Raw genomic sequence first — 18,781 nt, forward strand, 5'->3', positions numbered from 1 at the left:
ACGCCCAGCTCATTTTTGTATTTTCAGTAGAGACGGGGTTTCAACATGTTGGCTAGGCTGATCTTGAACTCCTGATCTCAAGTGATTTGCCCATCTGAGCCTCCTGAAGTGCTGGCATTACAGGTGTGAGCCACCACACCCAGCCAATTCAATTTAAACTAAATAAAGTGTAAACTTCCATCTTATCATAATGATGATTCAGATTATAACACCCATTTAAATATTCAGTCAAGCTTCCAAAAACTACTGCAAGTTAAGCATTGTTAGCTTTAGTGTGTGCAAGGAGGAAAGTGACTAAGATGCAATGTTTCATAATTCAGGTATTTGAATTTGCTTAGACACATTTTCTTTTACCAGTGACTTAGAAATATAAGTGTCTGCCCTATGAGAAAGTTTGTTTGTGAGAGTAGCCAGATTAGAAGGAAAAACACCACTTTGTCTTCCATTTTTTTCTTTCCTCTTCTGTGACCACTTTAATTTTATCCTGCTGTTTCACTTTCATCAATGTAATAGATAGCACTCAGTGGCAAATTACACCAGTTTTTGATCTGAAATGGACAAGTCTGCCATGTTAGAACAAGAAAAAGATGAGAAAAAAGAGAATTTACCAAGCTGACTTTTTAAAAAGGCTATTAATATTTTTGCGAATGCCCAGTGATGAATTATTTCTCTAGGACTACATTCTTTAAAGTCTTATAATTTGTATTGCTCACTTAGAGAACAAGATAAAATCTTTGTTGATCAAAGGGTGATATCTACATCCTGATTAGAGAATTGGACTCCTACAGTGAGGTGTCATTGCATCTCACTGCTTGCCAGGAAGTTTCTCTGGCTATAATTAACTGCGCTGATGAGCAAAATTATCTTCCTTCAAAGAGTATTAGGGTACAGTAGACGTGACATATTAGGCCAGCCTCACAAATTAGCACAGGCCCACAGAGCCTGCATGAAATTAGGTCAGACTTGAAAGATATCAGGCTGTGGTCCAATAAGCTTCTTAGTCTGAAATGGAAAATTGGGTTCACAGGGTGTTAGGGTCACTGTCTTTATTTAAATGTGATAGAACTGGTAACAATTTTCAGCGTTAAAGACCGATTTTTCTAAGCCACCAAATATTTCTGGTTCTTCTCTTAGATAATTTATTGTGTTGCATAATTTATAAGAAAAGAAGGTTCTCCATTTTCTCAATACTCATACTTCAATAAATTCAATTCTGACTTTTGCCTATAATAAATAGGGAAAGAATAAACTCCCCAAGTATTTTCCTGGAGGTCTGTAGTTTCCCCATCAGAAGCAAAGTCTCCTAAAATCCCTGTTTAAAATGCAAAGTATTTTGAGAGTTAACACTTCAGGCCACTAGTATGTATTAATGTCCTATGGTTAAGGTTGAGCAAAATGTACATTAATTTAGAATACAAGATCATTAAAGTAAGGCTGGAATGTGCATAAATAGATGTAATCATAATTATTAGAGGCACAGACATCATGTCCACAGTTACAGACCTCAAGGTACAAATAGAGTAAAGAGAATAGATCAGTTGCATATACAGTACTCCCCAGCTATCTGTGGGGGACTAGTTCCATGACACCTGCAGATACCAAAATCTGTGGATGCTCAAGCCTCTGATATGAAATGCTGTAGTATTTGCGTACAACTTATGCACATTCTTCAGGATGTTTTAAATCATCTCTAGATAACTAGTAATACCTAACACAGTATAAATGCTATGTAAATAGTTGTTGTATTTTTGTGTTATTTTTTCTGTTGTATTGTTATTTCTAATTTTGTTCTGAATATTTACAGTCTGCAGTTGTTTGAATCCACAGATGAAGAAGCTGAGATTTGGAAGGCCGACTGTATTTGATTCTTAAACTGCTTGTCAGATATTTCTCTAATTTCGATTTGATTAACAAGCTTTGCTTTGGTGAGTGATCAATACAGCCTATTCATTTTGAGCACAGGTTTTGGAGTCACAAGCTGAGGACCTGGTCCCTGACACTACGATTGTACGCTGACCTTTGTCAAATGACTTAACCTCCTTGAGCCTTAGTTTCCTAAACTGTGAGATGGATATACTAATAGTATCCTAAGTTGTAAAGTAGTTATGATGATTAAATGAGATAAATGAAAGTACATGTTTCAAATGCTTACTGCCTGACACACGTGAATGGTCATGGTCATCATAATCATCGTTTTAACATGGATAAAGAATATAGTCTGGATTTGTGACCTTAAATTTTTGGCTCTAATATTTGCCAGCGCTCTGCTCAGAACATTCTCTGTTCGCACTTCATACAGCGGTGCCAGCGCGCAGCCAGGCAACACCCTCAGGAGCATCATTCTTTTCTGGACCTGGTTCTTTCTCGCTCTGCCCTCCAGGGGCCGCTGTGTTTCTCGGAAAGCGCGCGGGATGCTCGGTTGCCACGAGACCGTCGCCAGGCAACCGCGTCTACACACACTCCAGACGGGCCGGGGGGCGTCAATATGGCGGCGCAGGGCGCCCCCTCGAGCTCTCCGTCAGACGACTCTACCGCCTCGGGGTCGCTGGCAGAACTGCCACCGACAGCGACCGCGACTTCGAGGTCGCCCCCAGAGTCGAAGGGGAGCTCCCGGAGCTCGCTGCTTCAGTGGACCTGCCCCGAGGACTCATTGCCCCTAGCCGTGTTTTATGGGCCGCTGGACGCGAAAAACCCGCTCCTGGCCTCTTGTGAGAAGGAGATCCGGGAGTTGTTAGGCTTTATGAGGAAAAAGAAGGCTTTAGCCACCACGGAGGAAGAGAAGCACGAATTCCGCCGGCGTTGGTAAGCGCTGGCGGGGCACTGGGGAGGGCGCCGGCCAAAGGAGGGACCCCTGGAGAGGGTTTGAGGATGCAGGTAGTGGCCCCGGAGCTGGTTCAGCGTCGCGGACGCAGGGGCTGCCTGAAGGGCCCAGGAGAGATAAACAGAGTTTAAGAAGTGGAGACTCGTCGCTCTTAACAATCCTTAATTCCTGAGAGATGTTATATCTTGGCTTCCTGCTCAGGTCAAAATAAAAATCTACACAGGAATGTTTCATAACTCACTATTTGTTATTTGACCAGAAAAGAAAGATGGTAACATAAGCAGGAAAGAACCTTAAAAAGAGTTCGCAGTTTGCAGTAATAACATGGTGATAGAACTCCCAAAAGGTAAACAGTTGCGCAGAATGAATCGCAAAATTAAGAAAAAGTCACTGTAATCCTAATAACAATCTAAGAAGGAATTAAAGTGCACATGTTCACAGGATAACATACTTCATTGTATCAAGAGCTAGCTTCATGAACCTAATCTACCTCAAAGTTATTCCTTTTTCTCTATATACAAATTTTATGTACTTATAACATGAAAAGTTTTGAAACCCTTGAGTGAGCCAAAAATTTATACTTGAATACAAAATACAAAAATTAGCTGGGTGTGGTGGCACATGCCTGTACTCCCAGCTACTCAGGAGGATGAGGCAGGATAATTGCTTGAACCTGGGAGGCAGAAGCTGCAGTGAGCTGGGATGACACCACTACACCCCAACCTGGGCGACAGAGCAAGACTCTCAAAAAATAAATAAATAAAATAAAATATTTTTGTTATGCATTTAACAACTGTTTATTGAGCACATACTGTATATCAAGTACTGTTCAAGGAACTAGGAAAACATCAAGTTAACAAAACATAAAAATCCATGTCCTTATGGAGCATATATTTTTGTGAATATAAACAACCACTAAACAAATATGTAAGTAAATAATTTTACAAAGAGATGACTGCTAGGGAGAAAAATAGAACAGGGAGTCGTGATGGAGGATATGAGATGAATGTTGCAATTTTATCTTTTTTTTGAGATGGGGTGTCACTCTTGCACAGGCTGGTGTGCAGTGGCTCAATCCTGGCTCACTGAAACCTTGAACTCGGAGGCTCAAGGGATCCTCCCAGCTTGACCTCTCAAAGTATTGGATTACAGGCATGAGCCACTGCACCTGGCCTGAGTGTTGCAATTTTAAATGGGGTGGTGGGAAGCATGGTTAGGGAAGGTCAGGAAAAGTCACTTTTGAGAAAGATGAGAAAGATATATGGGAACAATTGATGAGAATTTTTGTGCACAGAGTAGGTCACACAGGGAGAATGGCAGATGGGAAAGACCTGGGGTGGAATTGTGATTGTGGAAAGAGCAAGAGGGAGGGAGATCAAGAGTTTATAATTTTATAAAACTTGAGATGTGAGTCAGCATCCAGGTGGAGCTGCTATGTAGGTAGTTGGACATTTGAATCTGGAAGTCAGATGAGATATACATTTGGGATTCATATGATATTTAAATCATGACACCTAATGAATAGCTAAGAGAGTGTGTGTGTAAATGGAGAAGGGAAGAGTCCAAGGATTGAGCCCTGGGATGCTCTAGCATGGACAGGGAGAGGCAATAAGAAGAAACCAGCAGAGACTAAGGAGGAGTGGCCAGTGGAAAACCATTAAGTGCCTGGTGTACTAGAAGCAGGTAGAGAAAGTATTTCAGGAAGAAAGGGATGATCAGCTGTGGCAAATTCTGCTGACTGGCCAAGTAAGATGAGAACCAAGAATTGACCAAGGAAAGTCCATTATATACCTACCCTATATGCTTTATTTATTTATTTATTTATTTATTGAGAGGGAGTTTCACTCTGTACCGCAGGCTGGAGTGCAGTGCCGTGATCTCAGCTTACTGCAACCTCTGCCTCCCGGGTTTCAGGGATTCTTGTGCCTCAGCCTCTGAGTAGCTGGGACTACAGGCGCCTGCCACCACGCCCAGCTAATTTCTGTATTTTTAGTAGAGACGGGGTTTCGCCATGTTGGCCAGGCGAGTCTGGAACTCCTGACCTCAGGAGATCCACCTGCCTTGGCCTCCCCAATTGCTGGGGTTACAGGCGTGAGCCACTGTGCCCAGTTTATACATTTATATTTAAATAGTTTCCATCTTTGAATTTCATCTACGCATCTCCACTACCAGCATTCCAGTCCAAACCACCACCATTTCACATTTTCCCTACAGCCACTCTGTCTCAAATCTATCCTTCACCTAGCAGTCAGGATGATCTTTGTAAATCTTATCTAAAGTCTTTCTATTGCTTCCCATTGCTTTTGGAATAAACTTAAGAATTCTGATACTCTCCAGGGGCTGAGGTGTTGACCCTGCCTGCCTTTCTCAGCTCTCTTTTCTCTCCTCCCCTCCTCTCCCCTCCCCTCCCCTCTCCTCTCCTCTCCCCTCCCCTCCCCTCTCCTCTCCTCTCTCTCAAGATTTTCCAGAGAAACAGGTCCTACTGTTTCTCACCCCAGAGCCTTTATATTTGCTATCTTTGTTGTCTGAATGTTCTTCCCTAAGCTTTTCAAAAATCTGGCTCCTTCTCTTTTTTTCAGGCCTCAGCTCAGTTGTTACCTTCTTAGAGTGGCCTTTCCTATCTAATGCAGATTCACTCATAGGTTTATATTTTTTAAATGATTTGTTTTCTTGTGCATTGTCTGTCTCATTAGGATGTAAGCTCCCTGGTGACTTTGGATAATGTGTCTCTCTTTCATTGCTGTATTTCCGGCACTTAACCTGGGGATTGGGACATAGTAAACATTCAATAAATATTTAGTATTGAAAGAATTCAAGAGTTATTATCCTTGGCCTGATGTGGTGGCTTACACCTGTAATCCCAGCATTCTGGGAGGCCGAGGCGGGCAGGTCACCTGCGGTCAGGAGTTTGAGATCAGCCTGGCCAACATGACGAAATTCTGTCTCTACTAAAAAATACAAAAATTAGCTGGGCGTGGTGGTGTGCGCCTGTAATCCCAGCTATTCAGGAGGCTGAGGCATGAGAATCGCTTGAACCGGGGAGGTGGAAGTTGCTGGTATGCTGAGATCATGCCACTGCACTCCAGCCTGGGTGACAGAATGAGACTCTGTCTCAAAAAAAAAAAAAAGTTATTATCTTTATATTCTCAGTAATTGTGAATATTACATATAGGAAAGTAGACATGGGCCAGTCTATGTACGGTATCTGTGCCATCTTTAACAAGACTGTAAGAATCACAAGCGTTGGATTGACACATGCCTTAACAGTCCAACCTCTCACACAATTTTGGCCTTTATTTATACAATAATTTTTATTGAGTGCCTGCTATGTATGAGGCAATGTACTAGACACTGGTTACACAGTGGTGAACAAAATAGATATGGGAGTCAGTATTCGTGGAGCTTACAGTCTAGAGAGGGAGATAGACATTCAGTAAGTCATTAGTAAATATGCAAACAACAAATGCCATGAAAGTAACTGCTGAGCACTTATATGTGTCAGGCATCCTACTAGGCACTGTGGCTATAGCAGTGAACCAGACAAAAATCTCTGCCTTCTCAGAGTTTATAGTCTAGAGAGGGAACTAGACAATAAACATCAATTATGTGTATTTTATGGTAATTTAGGAATGATAAATGCTGCTGGGCGCAGTGGCTCATGCCTGTAATCCTAGCACTTTGAGAGGCTTAGGCAGGTGGATCACGAGGTCAGGTGTTCGAGACCAACCTGGCCAACATAGTGAAACCCTGTCTCTACGAAAAATACAAAAAATTAGCCGGGCATGGTGGCGGGTGCCTGTAATCCCAGCTACTCGGGAGGCCAAGGCAGGAGAATCACTTGAACCTGGGAAGCGGAGGTTGCATTGAGCCAAGATTATACCACTGCACTCCAGCCCAACAGAGTGAGACTCCGTCTCAAACAAACAAACAAACAAACAAACAAAAAAACCAAAGAAATGATACATGCTAGAGAGAAAAAGAAGATAGTCTATTCCTATTAGAAATTAAAAAGAAAAAAAAAAAGAGAAGAGGTTATGGAGTGGAAGACAGGAAGTTGCAATTTTCGTTAAGGTGGTCAGAGTAGATGACACTTAAAGCAGAGGCTTAAAGAGAATGTAGTGGGGACTTGCTTTTGAATGAGTGATAAGTGAGGTGCCATTAAGCTGAGATTAGAAGGACACCAGGGATTTGACTAGCCAAATGGAGAAGATGAACAGGGGGACAAGAATGCAGGAAGATCCTTGGCAGAACAGATCCATTCCTACTTCGGAGGAATGGACAGAATCCCATTTAGCAGAAGCACAGTGAAAGAGGTACAACAGTATGAGGTGAGATTTAGAGGAATAATAGGGCTTTGGAAGGTTTTAGAGGCCATTTTAAAGAGTTTGCATTTATTCCATTGGATAGTTTTGCAGAAGGATTATGTAATTTTTTTTTTTTTTTTTTTGAGACAGCCTCACTCTGTCGTCAAGGCTGGAATGCAGTGGCGCAATCTCAGCTCACTACAACCTCTTTCTCCTGGGTTCAAGCGATTCTCCTGCCTCAGCCCCCTGAGTAACTGGGATTACAGGCTCATGCCACCACACCCGGCTAATTTTTGTGTTTTTAGTAGAGACAGGGTTTCACCGTGTTGGCCAGGCTGGTCTCAAACTCCTGACCTCAAGTGATCCACCCGCCTCAGCCTCCCAAAGTGCTGGGATTACAGGTGTGAGCCACCCTGCACAGCCTAATTTTTGTTTTAAGATATTATTCTGATAATTATATCCAAAGGGAACAAGAATAGCAGTGTAGAGACCAGTTAGGAGTACAGGAGGTAGGAGTTGCTTTTATAATATATTTGACAGATGGTTATTATTATTATTATTATTATTATTTTTTGAGACAGTCTCGCTCTGTCGCCAGGCTGGAGTGCAGTGATGTGATATTGGCTCACTGCAACTTCTGCCTCCCGGATTCAAGTGATTCTCCTGCCTCAGCCTCTTGAGTAGCTGGGACTACAGATGCGAGCTACCACACCCAGCTAATTTTTGTATTTTTAGTAAAGACGGGGTTTCACTATGTTGGCCAGGATGGTTTCAATCTCTTGACCTCGTGATCCGCCCGCTTTGACCTCCCAAAGTGTTGGGATTACAGGTGTGAGCCACTGCGCCCGGCCGACAGATGGTTATTTTTTATATCAAAATGTGTTTCTCCTTATAACTATGGTAACTTCCATAAGCATAAAATTCATAGTATTTAAAATATAAATTATTGTCATACCAGAAATGTCTTTAAATAAGAGCATGATACATTTTTTAAAAATGTGCTTTTGCTATAAGCACATAAGATTGAGGTATTGAGGTATTCTGCTTATACAGTTATGATTTTCTTTTCTTTCTTTCTTTCTTTCTTTCTTTTTTTTTTTTTTTTTTTGAGACAGTGTCTTGCTCTGTCGCCCAGGCTGGAGTGCAGTAGCTGGATCTTGGCTCACTGCTACGTCCACCTCCTGGGTTCAGTCAATCAGACGATTCACGTGCCTCAGCCTCCTTGGTATCTGGACTATAGGTGCGTGTCACCACACCCGGCTAATTTTTGTTTTTTTTTAGTAGAGACGGGGTTTTGTGATGTTTCCCAGGCTGGTCTTGAACTTCTGACCTCAAGCGATCTGCCCACCTTGGCCTCCCAAAGTGCTGGGATTACAGGCGTGAGCCATCGCACCTGGATGATTTTCTATTTTAGAACATTTTACATATCTAGCAACAGTCAGCAATCCCAAGTACATTGACATTTTCTTCTCAAATGATGTACATTCTATAGTATATATTATATATTTTTGGTTTAAGCATTATGTAAGCTATTCCCAATGAGCAGTCTTAACCTGAACTTAGAGTTCAACAAAAAAGACATTTTTTCTTTCTTATTATATAATCTTGATTGATTTAACAAAGCTGATATTTTTCTTTTATGAGTAACAAGCCTAGTCATCATCATCTCATCTGTAAGATTTAGAAGAATTAATTATTTCATCTACATAATTTAAGAATTCTAGTAAGACTTGGTGAATTTCTTGGATTCATTATATTTATTCAAATACCGTGGCATTTCATGAAGCATCAAATGAAAGTGAAAGAAGTAATAAAGCAAACAAAACACCTCTCCCCTTTTAAATGTCTGTGGTTTATATTTGCCATATTTATTTGGCATTGTTATTTATTACTTGGTACATGCATATATTTTTCTACCTAAATATATGATTAATCAGTTCATGAAGGAGAAATGCATTGCGTCCTTCACTCAATCAATGACTCAATCAATATTATTTAATTACCCAAATGAATTAATTGACAGGTTTCTGTTTAGATGTTTCATCATTACTCCAACACATACATCATAAGTATTAGAGCCATCATCAGTTCTTAAGTTTAGGTCCTGTATTAGCCAGCTCAGGTTGCCATAACAAAATACTATAGACTAGGTGGCTTAAACAACAGACATTTATTTATTTTTCACAGTCTGAAGGCTGGAAGTCCCAGATCAAGATCCAGCAGGATTGGTTTCTCAAGAGGACTCCTCTCCTGGTTTGTAGAAGGCTGCTTTGTCCTCAAGCATGGAGACTGTAAACAATTTATGACCATCTCATAAAAGAGCAAGCTCTCTGGAGTCTCTTCTTGTAGGGACATTAATTCCATCAGGCCAGGGTACTAACTTTATGATTTCATTTAACCTTAATTGCTTCCTTAGAGGCCCTGTTTCCAAATACAACCACACCGGGGGTTAGGATTTCAACATATGAATTGGGGGGCAGTGGGGGAGGGGTCACAAACATTCAGTCTTATCTAGAAATTTATGAGATAGGATTGGACACCTGTTAGGGGATATTTGGGTTTTTGCTAGAGGCATATATAATTTCTGGGAGAGAGGAAAGAAGTAAATGTTAACTAAATGAATGAATAACATAGGCAATGATCTGCTACCGTTTGAAACTCTGGTTAGAAAGCATTTTGAAAATACTGTTTGTTTTGTTTTTGTTTTACTTGGTGGAGGGAAGTATAGCTCTAAGTGGATTGACTGGCTGTTTGAACCCTGAGCCCTTCACAGGAAAAAATAAAACAAGAACAAAGAATGTTTTCTTCCCTATCATTCATTCATTCATTCATTCATTCATCCGTCTTTCAGCAGATATTTATTGAGTACCCACATGTAGTAGGTATTCACTACTGTTGGGCCTGGGCAATGAATAATATTGTTGAAGTCCTTGACCTCAGGGAGTTTACTTTCCAGAGGACTGGAAAGCTCATTCATATAGTTGTTAAGATCACAGATGCACTGAGCCTCAGCTGTATCTTTGGGATATTGATATTACCTTTCATGGGGTTGTTGTGAAAATGAAGTGAAAAAAGGTACACATATAGGCAAAAGACCCAAATAGCCAACACAGCATTGAAGGAGAAGAAGAAAGTTGGAGGACTGACACGACTCAATTTCAAGACTTGCTGTAAAGCTACAGTATTCAAGATAGTGTGACACTGGTGAAAGAATAGACAAATCCGTGGAACAATATACGCAGCTCAGAAGTAGACTCACATAAATATAGTCAACTTGTTAGGGAAACAGGAGCATAGGAGAACCAGAGTAATGGCATTTTAAAATCAACTCCATCTTAAAATTAGCAGGGCACGTTCCTTGCCAGGCGTGACCCATGGTCATAAATTTTTTATAGTTGAAGAAACAGCCTAAAGATGCCTGCAAAGACAAACACCTACAATAGCAGAAGGTCCAGATGTCCCAATACCCATAACAATATACGCTTTCAAGGTAATTATAGCTATGCCTTGATGTACTGCACATGAAAACATTGAGGATAGTTTCCTTTAAATCCACAGAGTAATAAATTTTGTCACACTGTTGGCCTACCTGCATGTAGACCTAACTTAGCCTGGCTTTTTACATAGATAAGACCCCTATATAAGAAGAGTTTAAAACAAAGAGAGTGTGTTCATCTTCCTGCTTTCTGAGGTTGCCCGACTCTGTAACTAAGTAGCTTTCAATAAATGATCTCTTCCCACTGCACTCTGTGACTTGTCTTGAATTCCTTCCTGTGCGAGATCCAAGAGTCCTCTCTTGGGGTCTGGATCAAAACCCCTTTTCTGGCAACAAACTAATCTTTGGCAAGTGAGCAAAGTCAATTCAATGGAGAACAGCGTCTTCAGTAAATGGTCCTGGAGCAACTGGATATCCACATGCCAAAAAATGAATCTAGATGCAGACTATACACCCTTCACAAAAATTAACTCAAAATGGATCACCTACCTAAATATAAAATGCAGTATTATGAAACTCCTGGCCAGGCACCATGGCTCATGCCTGTAATCCCAGCACTTGGGGAGGCTGAGGCAGGCGGATCACAAGGTCAAGAGATCGAGACCATCCTGGTCAACATGGTGAAAACCCATCTCTACTAAAAATACAAAAATTAGCTGGGCGTGGTGGTGCGTGCCTATAGTCCCAGCTACTTGGGAGGCTGAAGCAGGAGAATCACTTGAATCCAGGAGGCAGAGGCTGCAGTGAGCTGAGATGGGGCCACTGCACTCCAGCCTGGTGACAGAGCAAGACTCTGTCTCAAAACAAAAAATAAAAAATAAAGAAACTCCTAGTAGATAACAAGAGAGAATCTAGGTGACCTTGGGTTTGGTGATGACTTTGAATATACAGTACCAAGGCATGATCCATGAAAGAAAGAATTGATAAGCTGGACTTCATTAAAGTTAAAAATTACTGCTCTATGAAAGATACTGTCAAGGGAATGAAAGGATAAGCCACAAATTGGGAGAAAATATTTGCAAAAGACTTATTTGATAAAGGACTGTTATCCAAAGTGTACAAAGAACTCTGAAAACTCAGCAATAACAACAACCTGATTTTACTTTTTAAAAAATTTTTATTTATTTATTTATTTACTGATTTTTTTGAGATGAAGTCTTGCCCTTTTGCCCAGGCTGGAGTGCAGTGGCCTGATCTCGGCTCATCGCAGCCTCCGCCTCATGAGTTCAGATGATTCTCTTCCTGAGTAGCTGGGACTACAGGTGTGTGCCACCATGCCTGGCTAATTTTTGTATTTTTAGTAGAGACGAGGTTTCAGCATGTTCACCATGCTGGACAGGCCGATCTCAAACTCCTGACCTCAACTGATCCACCTGTCTCGGCCTCCCAAAGTGCTGGGATTACAGGTGTGAGCCACCGTGTCCAGCCAACAACCTGATTTTAAAAATGGGCCAAAGACTTTAACAGACACCTCACCAAAGAAGATACACAGATGGCAAATAAATATATGAAAATATGTTCCATATCATATGTAATCAGGTGAATGCAAGTTAAAGCAACAATGAGATACCCTACACGCCTATTAGGAAGGCTAAAATCTAGAAAACTGACAACACCAAATGCTGGGAAGGATGTAGAGCAGGGAAGTCTCTCATTCATTGCTGGTGGGAATGCAAAATAGTACAGCCACTTTGGAAGACAGGTGGTTTCTTACAAAATTAAACATATTCTTACCATAACATTCTCCCCTTGTACTCCTTGGTATTTATCCAAAGGAATTGAAAACTTATGTCCATATAAAAACCTGAACATTGGGCCTGGTGCGGTGACTCACGCCTGTAGTGCTAGCACTTCGGGAGGCCTAGGCGGGTGGATTACCTGAGGTCAGGAATTTGAAACCAGCCTGGCCAACATGGCAAAACCCTGTCTCTACTAAAAATACAAAAATCAGCCAGGTATGGTGGTGCACGCCTGTAATCCCAGCTACTCGGGAGGCAGAGGAAGGAGAATTGCTTGAACTCTGGAGGTGGAGGTTGCAGTGAGCCAAGATCGTGCCACTGCATTCCAGCCTGGGCAACAGGAGCAAGACTCCATCTCAAAAAACAAAACAAAACAAAACACAAAAACCCCTGCACATCAGTATTTCTGGCAGCCTTATTCATAATTGCCAAAAATTGCCAAAACTTGTAAGCAACCAAGATGTCATTCAGCATGTGAGTGGATAAACTGTAATGCATCCAGATAATGGAATATTATTCAGTGCTAAAAAGAAATGAGCTATCAAGCCATGAGAAGACATGGAGGAAACTTAGATGCATATTGCTAAGTGAAAGAAGCCAATCTGAAAAGGTTTCATACTGTATGATTCCAACTGTATGACATTTTGGAAAAGGCAAAACTATGGAGACAGTAAAAATATCAGTGGTTAACAGAGATTGAGCGGGAAAGGAGGGATGAATAAGTGGAGCACAGAGGATTTTTAGGATAGTGAATCTACTCTGTGATATTTTCACAGTGAATAGACTTTATATACATTTGTCCAAACCCATGGAATGGATGACACCAACAGTGAACCCTAAACTATGGACTTTGGGTGATAATGATGTGTCAATGTAGGTTCATCATAACGAAGGTACCATTCTAGTGGAATTGTTGATAATGGGGGAGGGCTGTGCATGTTTGGGGGCACAGGGTATATATATGGGAAATCTCAGTACCTTCTGCTCAATTCTGTTGTGAACTTAAAATTGCTCTATGAAGTAAAGTATCTAAAAAAAAAACACATGTAAAGAGCTGCAATCAATGCTTGGTACATAGGAAGCAATAATTTTAACTGTAATTACATTTATTATTAATAATTGGACATTAACAATAAGGCACATTGGAAAGGCTTAGCACAAGGTAAGTTTTAAAGGATTGCTTGCGAATTAATTGAGGTTTCCTGCAGACTTTGACAATGTCGTTTTATTTTATGATTTTTACAGTGCCACTTCTTTGTTTAATATCTGGACTAAATACGCCCCCAGGCTGCCAGGAGACTATTACAACGAAAAGCTTCTGAAGGTTGGAGATAGCCTTTGTCAAATGAAAGTAAGTGCCTCTGGAGGAAAGAGAGCCAAAAAGAAATTCATTTGGCTAATTATTATTACAGTATTTAGTCTGATACCCTTCCTATTTTACATGTTTTGATTTTTCTCTTAGAAAAAAATAAATGAGTACCTAAAAATTTTAATAAGGCACAATAACTAAAAAAGTGTTTGCTTTTTAATTTTGTAGTTGAGATTTCCCAGAGGTGAGACATTCCTGGACAGCCAGGCAGCTGGCTGTGGATGGGCAGGAGCGTGGCCGGGTTCACAGAGGGTGTGGTAGGCGCACAACAGGAAATGCTGAATCATCGTGTTCCTACCTCATACAAAGGAGCCCAGACACCACTTCCTGTTGTTTTTCATATGGCTGGCCTTGCCCAGTGGTCAACCTTCAGGGCTCTTGGCCTTGCAGCTCTGTTGCCTGCTTCAGTGCCCTGTTTATTAAACTCTTTCTTAATGTTTTGCTCTATGTAGTTATAACAGTCATTCCATACATACCCTGTTTCTTGCTCAGTATTGTATTCCAGACTGAGTTTGTGTCCTACTTTTAGTTTCACCTGAATGTCTAGAGCTTGGAATGCTGTGGACTTGTGGACTTGGTTTGCTGAGACCACAGCATGGCTGGGTTTTCCATTAATGATCATGTGAGTTTCTCCCTTAAACTCTGGCCTAGATCCAAATTATTCTAAGTTATGTGAACATCAGACAATGGGATTTTAGGCCAGCTGTGGGCAGTGTTCAGTGTTTTCTCAATCTTCAGTTTCTCAACTTCATTTTTCCCCTCTGTTTCTATTTTCTGGACTTTAATCCTCTTGGTCTGGGAGACAAATTTACCAAATAGAGGATATGAGTGGTGGAACTTCATAATGATGAACTAAGATCTGTTTTCTTCTGCCAAAACTAGAGAATAACCATAGTTCCACATAAATGAACCGTGGGTCTTAGAAACTTGAAAAACAGGGCTTGGTAAGCTACAGAAAAGAAACCCAGGTGAGATTCAACTTGTAAGCTTTATTCATGTAAGTGGAATAAGAGTGTTGACAAGAATTAGAAGACAGCCCCCTCTCCATCCTTATACTTTTCAGTGTAAGAAGCTGGTAATACAATTAAAAAGCACAGTGTAGGGTTGTTTGAGAAATATCTGTGTGGGTGGAATGGATATTGCTGGAGGGAAGGGAGGTGTATGTTAGAAGCTGATAAAGCTAGTTAAAGATGGCTAGTAGCTAAGGATTCAGAATGTTTTAGATAGAAAGGCCTAGATAGTATATTTTAATATTTAATTAAAAGAACAAAGAAAAAGTTTTGTCTACTTTTCACTGAAGGAAATGTTGGCCAGGCTGGGCATGGTGGCTCACACCTGTAATCCCAGAACTTTGGTAGGCTGAGGAGGGTAGATTGCTTGCTTGAGCCCAGGAGTTTGAGACCAACCTGGGCAACATGGCAAAACACTGTCTCTTAAAAAAAAAAAAGGTATTTATAATTCTGAAAATGAACTTGTTACTTTGGTTTCTAGGCTCTATTTTTATTTTAGTTGTAGTAAAGATCGTCTTGTGGAATATTTGTTTTAAACCTAGATTTGAATTTATTATATGACTCAAGTTAGAGCAGAAAAGATTCAGGATTAATTAGTGAGCAAAAAACAAATCTATAATAGAAATTTAAACAAAACAGTGTTTGACTGAAGATGCCTCCCAAGGGGCTAGGTAACTAGACAGGCAGTTCACACTTTGGGCAGTTGCTTTTCCTGGGGATGAAGTTGCCGGGGAGGGAGCTGAGGAAGGGTTGCAAGTGACTCATTTTGAAAGGACTGCTTACATCCTCTGCCCTGAAACCCTCCAGGTAACTGAGCCCTGTGGGTTACAGAAATGGGGCATCTGATTCTGTTATGGGAACACAAGCATGACTTTGAATGAATAAAAATCCCACTGCTCAAATGCTTTTTATTTGTCCTAATGCAGCTTCAAAGTCTGTTGACAGATGAGAGAGAGGCAGGTAGCTCACCTCACTCTGCATTTGTTTCTTTTAGCTTCTCTTCTTTGGTTCCTTCTTTCTTCCCCTCTTCCCTCCTCTCTCCCTCCCTCTCCCTCCCTCTCCCTTTCCTTCCTCCCTCTCTGTCTGCCTCCCTTCCTTTCTCTTTTTCTTTCTCCTTCCTTCCTTCCTTCCTTCCTTCCTTCCTTCCTTCCTTCCTTCCTTCCTTCCTTCCTTCCTTCCTTCCTTCCTTTCTTTTTTCTTCTTCTTCTTTCTTTCTCTCTTTCCTTCTTTCTTTTTCTTTCTCTCTCTCTTCTCTCTTTTTCTTTCTCTCCCTCTCTTTATTTTTTCCCTCCTCCTTCCCTCCCTCTCTCTTTCTTCCTTTCCTTTCTTTTCCTTCCTTTCTTTCTCTTTCTTTCCCTTCCTTTCTTCCCCCTTCCTTTCCTTTCCCCTTCTCTTCCCTTTTCTTTTCCTTTCCTATCCCTTCCCCTTCCTTCCCTTTCCTTCCTTCCTTCCTTCCTCCCTCCCTTCCTTCCTTCCTTCCTTCCTTCCTTCCTTCCTTCCTTCCTTCCTATCTCTCACTCACTCTTCCTTTCTTTTCTTTTTCAAGCCTATGAGGTATCAGAGAAGCAAGACTACTCCTCCACCTCTTTGGGTATGTGGGTTACCATGATCTGATGATGCTGAATTTTGGAACCTGGATTTTGAGTATATGTAGGTATTACCACACACAGTGCCATAGTGAATATTCTCATCCTTGTAGTCATGATGGTCCCATCTCACATAGGCTCGTTGTGAGGAGAATTAGATGAAATAATGCACATATATTGTATAGTGCAGTGTCTGTCATATACTATGTTTTTGGAAAATGGAGCCAGTAGTAATGATATAATTGTAATAATTAACATTGATACTATTAGGAATAATATGAATATTACCTAACAATGATAAGCTAAATGATATTTTGGAATTTTAATCAAGTCCTCTTTTTATTTCAGGAATACAAACTGGCCCTTTTACAATGCTATGGAAGATATCTTCAGCAGTTCAATACCAATTTTGATGAGAATAAAGTGGATGTAACTCAATTCAAGGCTGCCTTTTTCCCAAAAGGCTTTAGAGATAAAACTGCTGGACTTACAGTAAGATGAAAGAGCAGCTGAAATAGCTACAATTTATGATTAGCTATGCAATATATCTTTTAGTTGACAGCTTCTAAATGTCTTTTGTTGGCTTAGCATAGCATCTAGCTGTGTGCTATAAGTTGCTTAATAAATACTTTCAGTGCTGGATAAGAAAGTGAACTTACCAAGCTTTGTAAGGATGTTTGGAGATTAAGTCACTGCAGTCACTCATTCATGTAGCAGTTGTTATTTAATAACTAATATTTGTAGAGTGCTTTTAGTTTATAAAGTGCTTTGGAAAACAAATTTGATAAAGTAATTTTATGAGTACATACTATTATCCCTATTTTACAGAAGAGAAAAATAAAGCTTATCACATAGTATAAAAAGTGGCTCTTGAGATTAAACATAAATCTATTGATATAAAAATTTATACTTTATTTCTAGTATACCAGTATTTTGTTAATTACTATCATTGATTCATGGGTTGAACAGTTTTCATGTGCTAAATACTCTTCTAAATATATTGTATGAATTATCATCTTGCAGCCTCATTAAAGTCCTAAGAGGAGACTCTTTTACAGATTAGAAAATGGAAGTTTATTAGCCTGCTTAAAACAATGGGCAGGGTTGGTGTTTGAACCCTGATCAGTCTGACTCTAAATCTGTGTTACTTCAAACTTGCGGAGTATTCAAGGCCTTGGAAACAGTATGTGGTTAATAAGCAGAAACTCTCAAGGCATGTTTAGGGGACAATTGAACAGTTCAATTTGGCTGTACCGTAGGTACACGAATGAGAATACTGGTTAATGTAAGTTGGCACCCTATTAGGGAAAAGGTCTCTCCTACTCCCCTTTTTATAGCCTTGACCCCCATACCTTCTGCTTTTTGCTTTTCACACTTTGCCGGAATTAATGTCCGTCCTTCCCTCCCTCCCTTCCTTCCTTCCTTCCTTCCTTCCTTCCTTCCTTCCTTCCTTCCTCCTTTCTTTTCTTTCTTTCTTTCTTTCTTTAACGGGGTCTTGCTCTGTTGCCCAGGCTGGAGTGCAGTGGTGTGATCTCGGCTCACTGCAACCTCTGCCTCCCAGGTTCAAGCGATTCTCATGCCTCAGCCTCCTGAGTAGCTGGGATTACAGGTGCCCACCACCACGCCCAGCTAATTTTTGTATTTTTAGTAGAGACAGGGTTTCACCATGTTGGTCAGGCTGGTCTTGAACTCCTGACCTCATGATCCTCCTGCCTTGGCCTCCCAAAGTGCTGGGATTACAGGTGTGAGCCACCGTGCCTGGCCAATTAATTTCTAAAGTAGAAATCTGTCTTTTTGTTCCACTACCCATTGACTTTGCCTTTTGGCTAAATTCCAAATTCCTTGGAATATATGGAATGCTCTCTATTTTTCTGAGCTTGGGTCACCCTATAATAGCCTCACTATTTTTTTTTTTTTTTTTTTTTTTAAAGACAGAGGCTCACTCTGTTGCCCAAGCTGGAGTGTAGTGCTGTAATCTTGGCTCACTGCAACCTCCACCTCCTGGGCCCAAGTGATTCTCCTGCCTCAACTTCCCAAGTAGCTGGGATTACAGGTGTGCACCACCATGCCCAGCAAATTTTTGTATTCTTAGTAGAGATGGGGTTTCTTCATGTTGGCCAGGCTGGTCTTGAACTCCTGACCTCAGGTGATCTGCCTGCCTCGGCCTCGCTTCTTTATTTTAAACCGTCTCATCCAACCTTACAAAATACTTTCAATTCAGTGACCACAGCAGTCCCTTTAATGCTGCTTGAGCCTGGAGGCATGATCCTGGAACTGTTTTCCCTCCTCTAAGAGCAGCGTCCGTTTCTTCCTCATCCTGGAGTCCCTGTTGCCTAGCAGAGTGTGGCTAATAGAGGTGCTCAAGAAACGTTTGTTGAATGAATTGTGTAAATGGTTATAATCACACCTGAATTAATAAATAAGTTAAAATGCCACTGGGTGAGCTTATAACAATT

General features: G+C 40.8%; 1 protein-coding gene across 3 annotated transcripts in view; it reads left to right on the forward strand.

The window, feature by feature from the left end:
• Positions 1 to 1,838: 1,838 nt before the first annotated feature.
• The window catches only part of CFAP54 (cilia and flagella associated protein 54), a 370,431-nt gene continuing 353,488 nt past the window's right edge, over positions 1,839 to 18,781 (forward strand). For 2 of the 3 annotated variants that reach the window (XM_021922809.2, XM_021922810.2), the window contains exons 1-3: positions 1,840 to 2,802; positions 13,606 to 13,711; positions 16,674 to 16,817. In XM_021922809.2, the coding sequence (XP_021778501.2) occupies positions 2,486 to 2,802; positions 13,606 to 13,711; positions 16,674 to 16,817 (567 nt within the window). In that variant the 5' untranslated portion in view covers positions 1,840 to 2,485. Of the gene's footprint in view, positions 2,803 to 13,605; positions 13,712 to 16,673; positions 16,818 to 18,781 lie in introns of all 3 variants that reach the window. The other variant, XM_017946132.3, reaches the window with a different exon arrangement.

Source organism: Papio anubis, chromosome 9, assembly GCF_008728515.1.
Source record: "Papio anubis isolate 15944 chromosome 9, Panubis1.0, whole genome shotgun sequence".
Classification (NCBI taxonomy): Eukaryota; Metazoa; Chordata; class Mammalia; order Primates; family Cercopithecidae; genus Papio; species Papio anubis.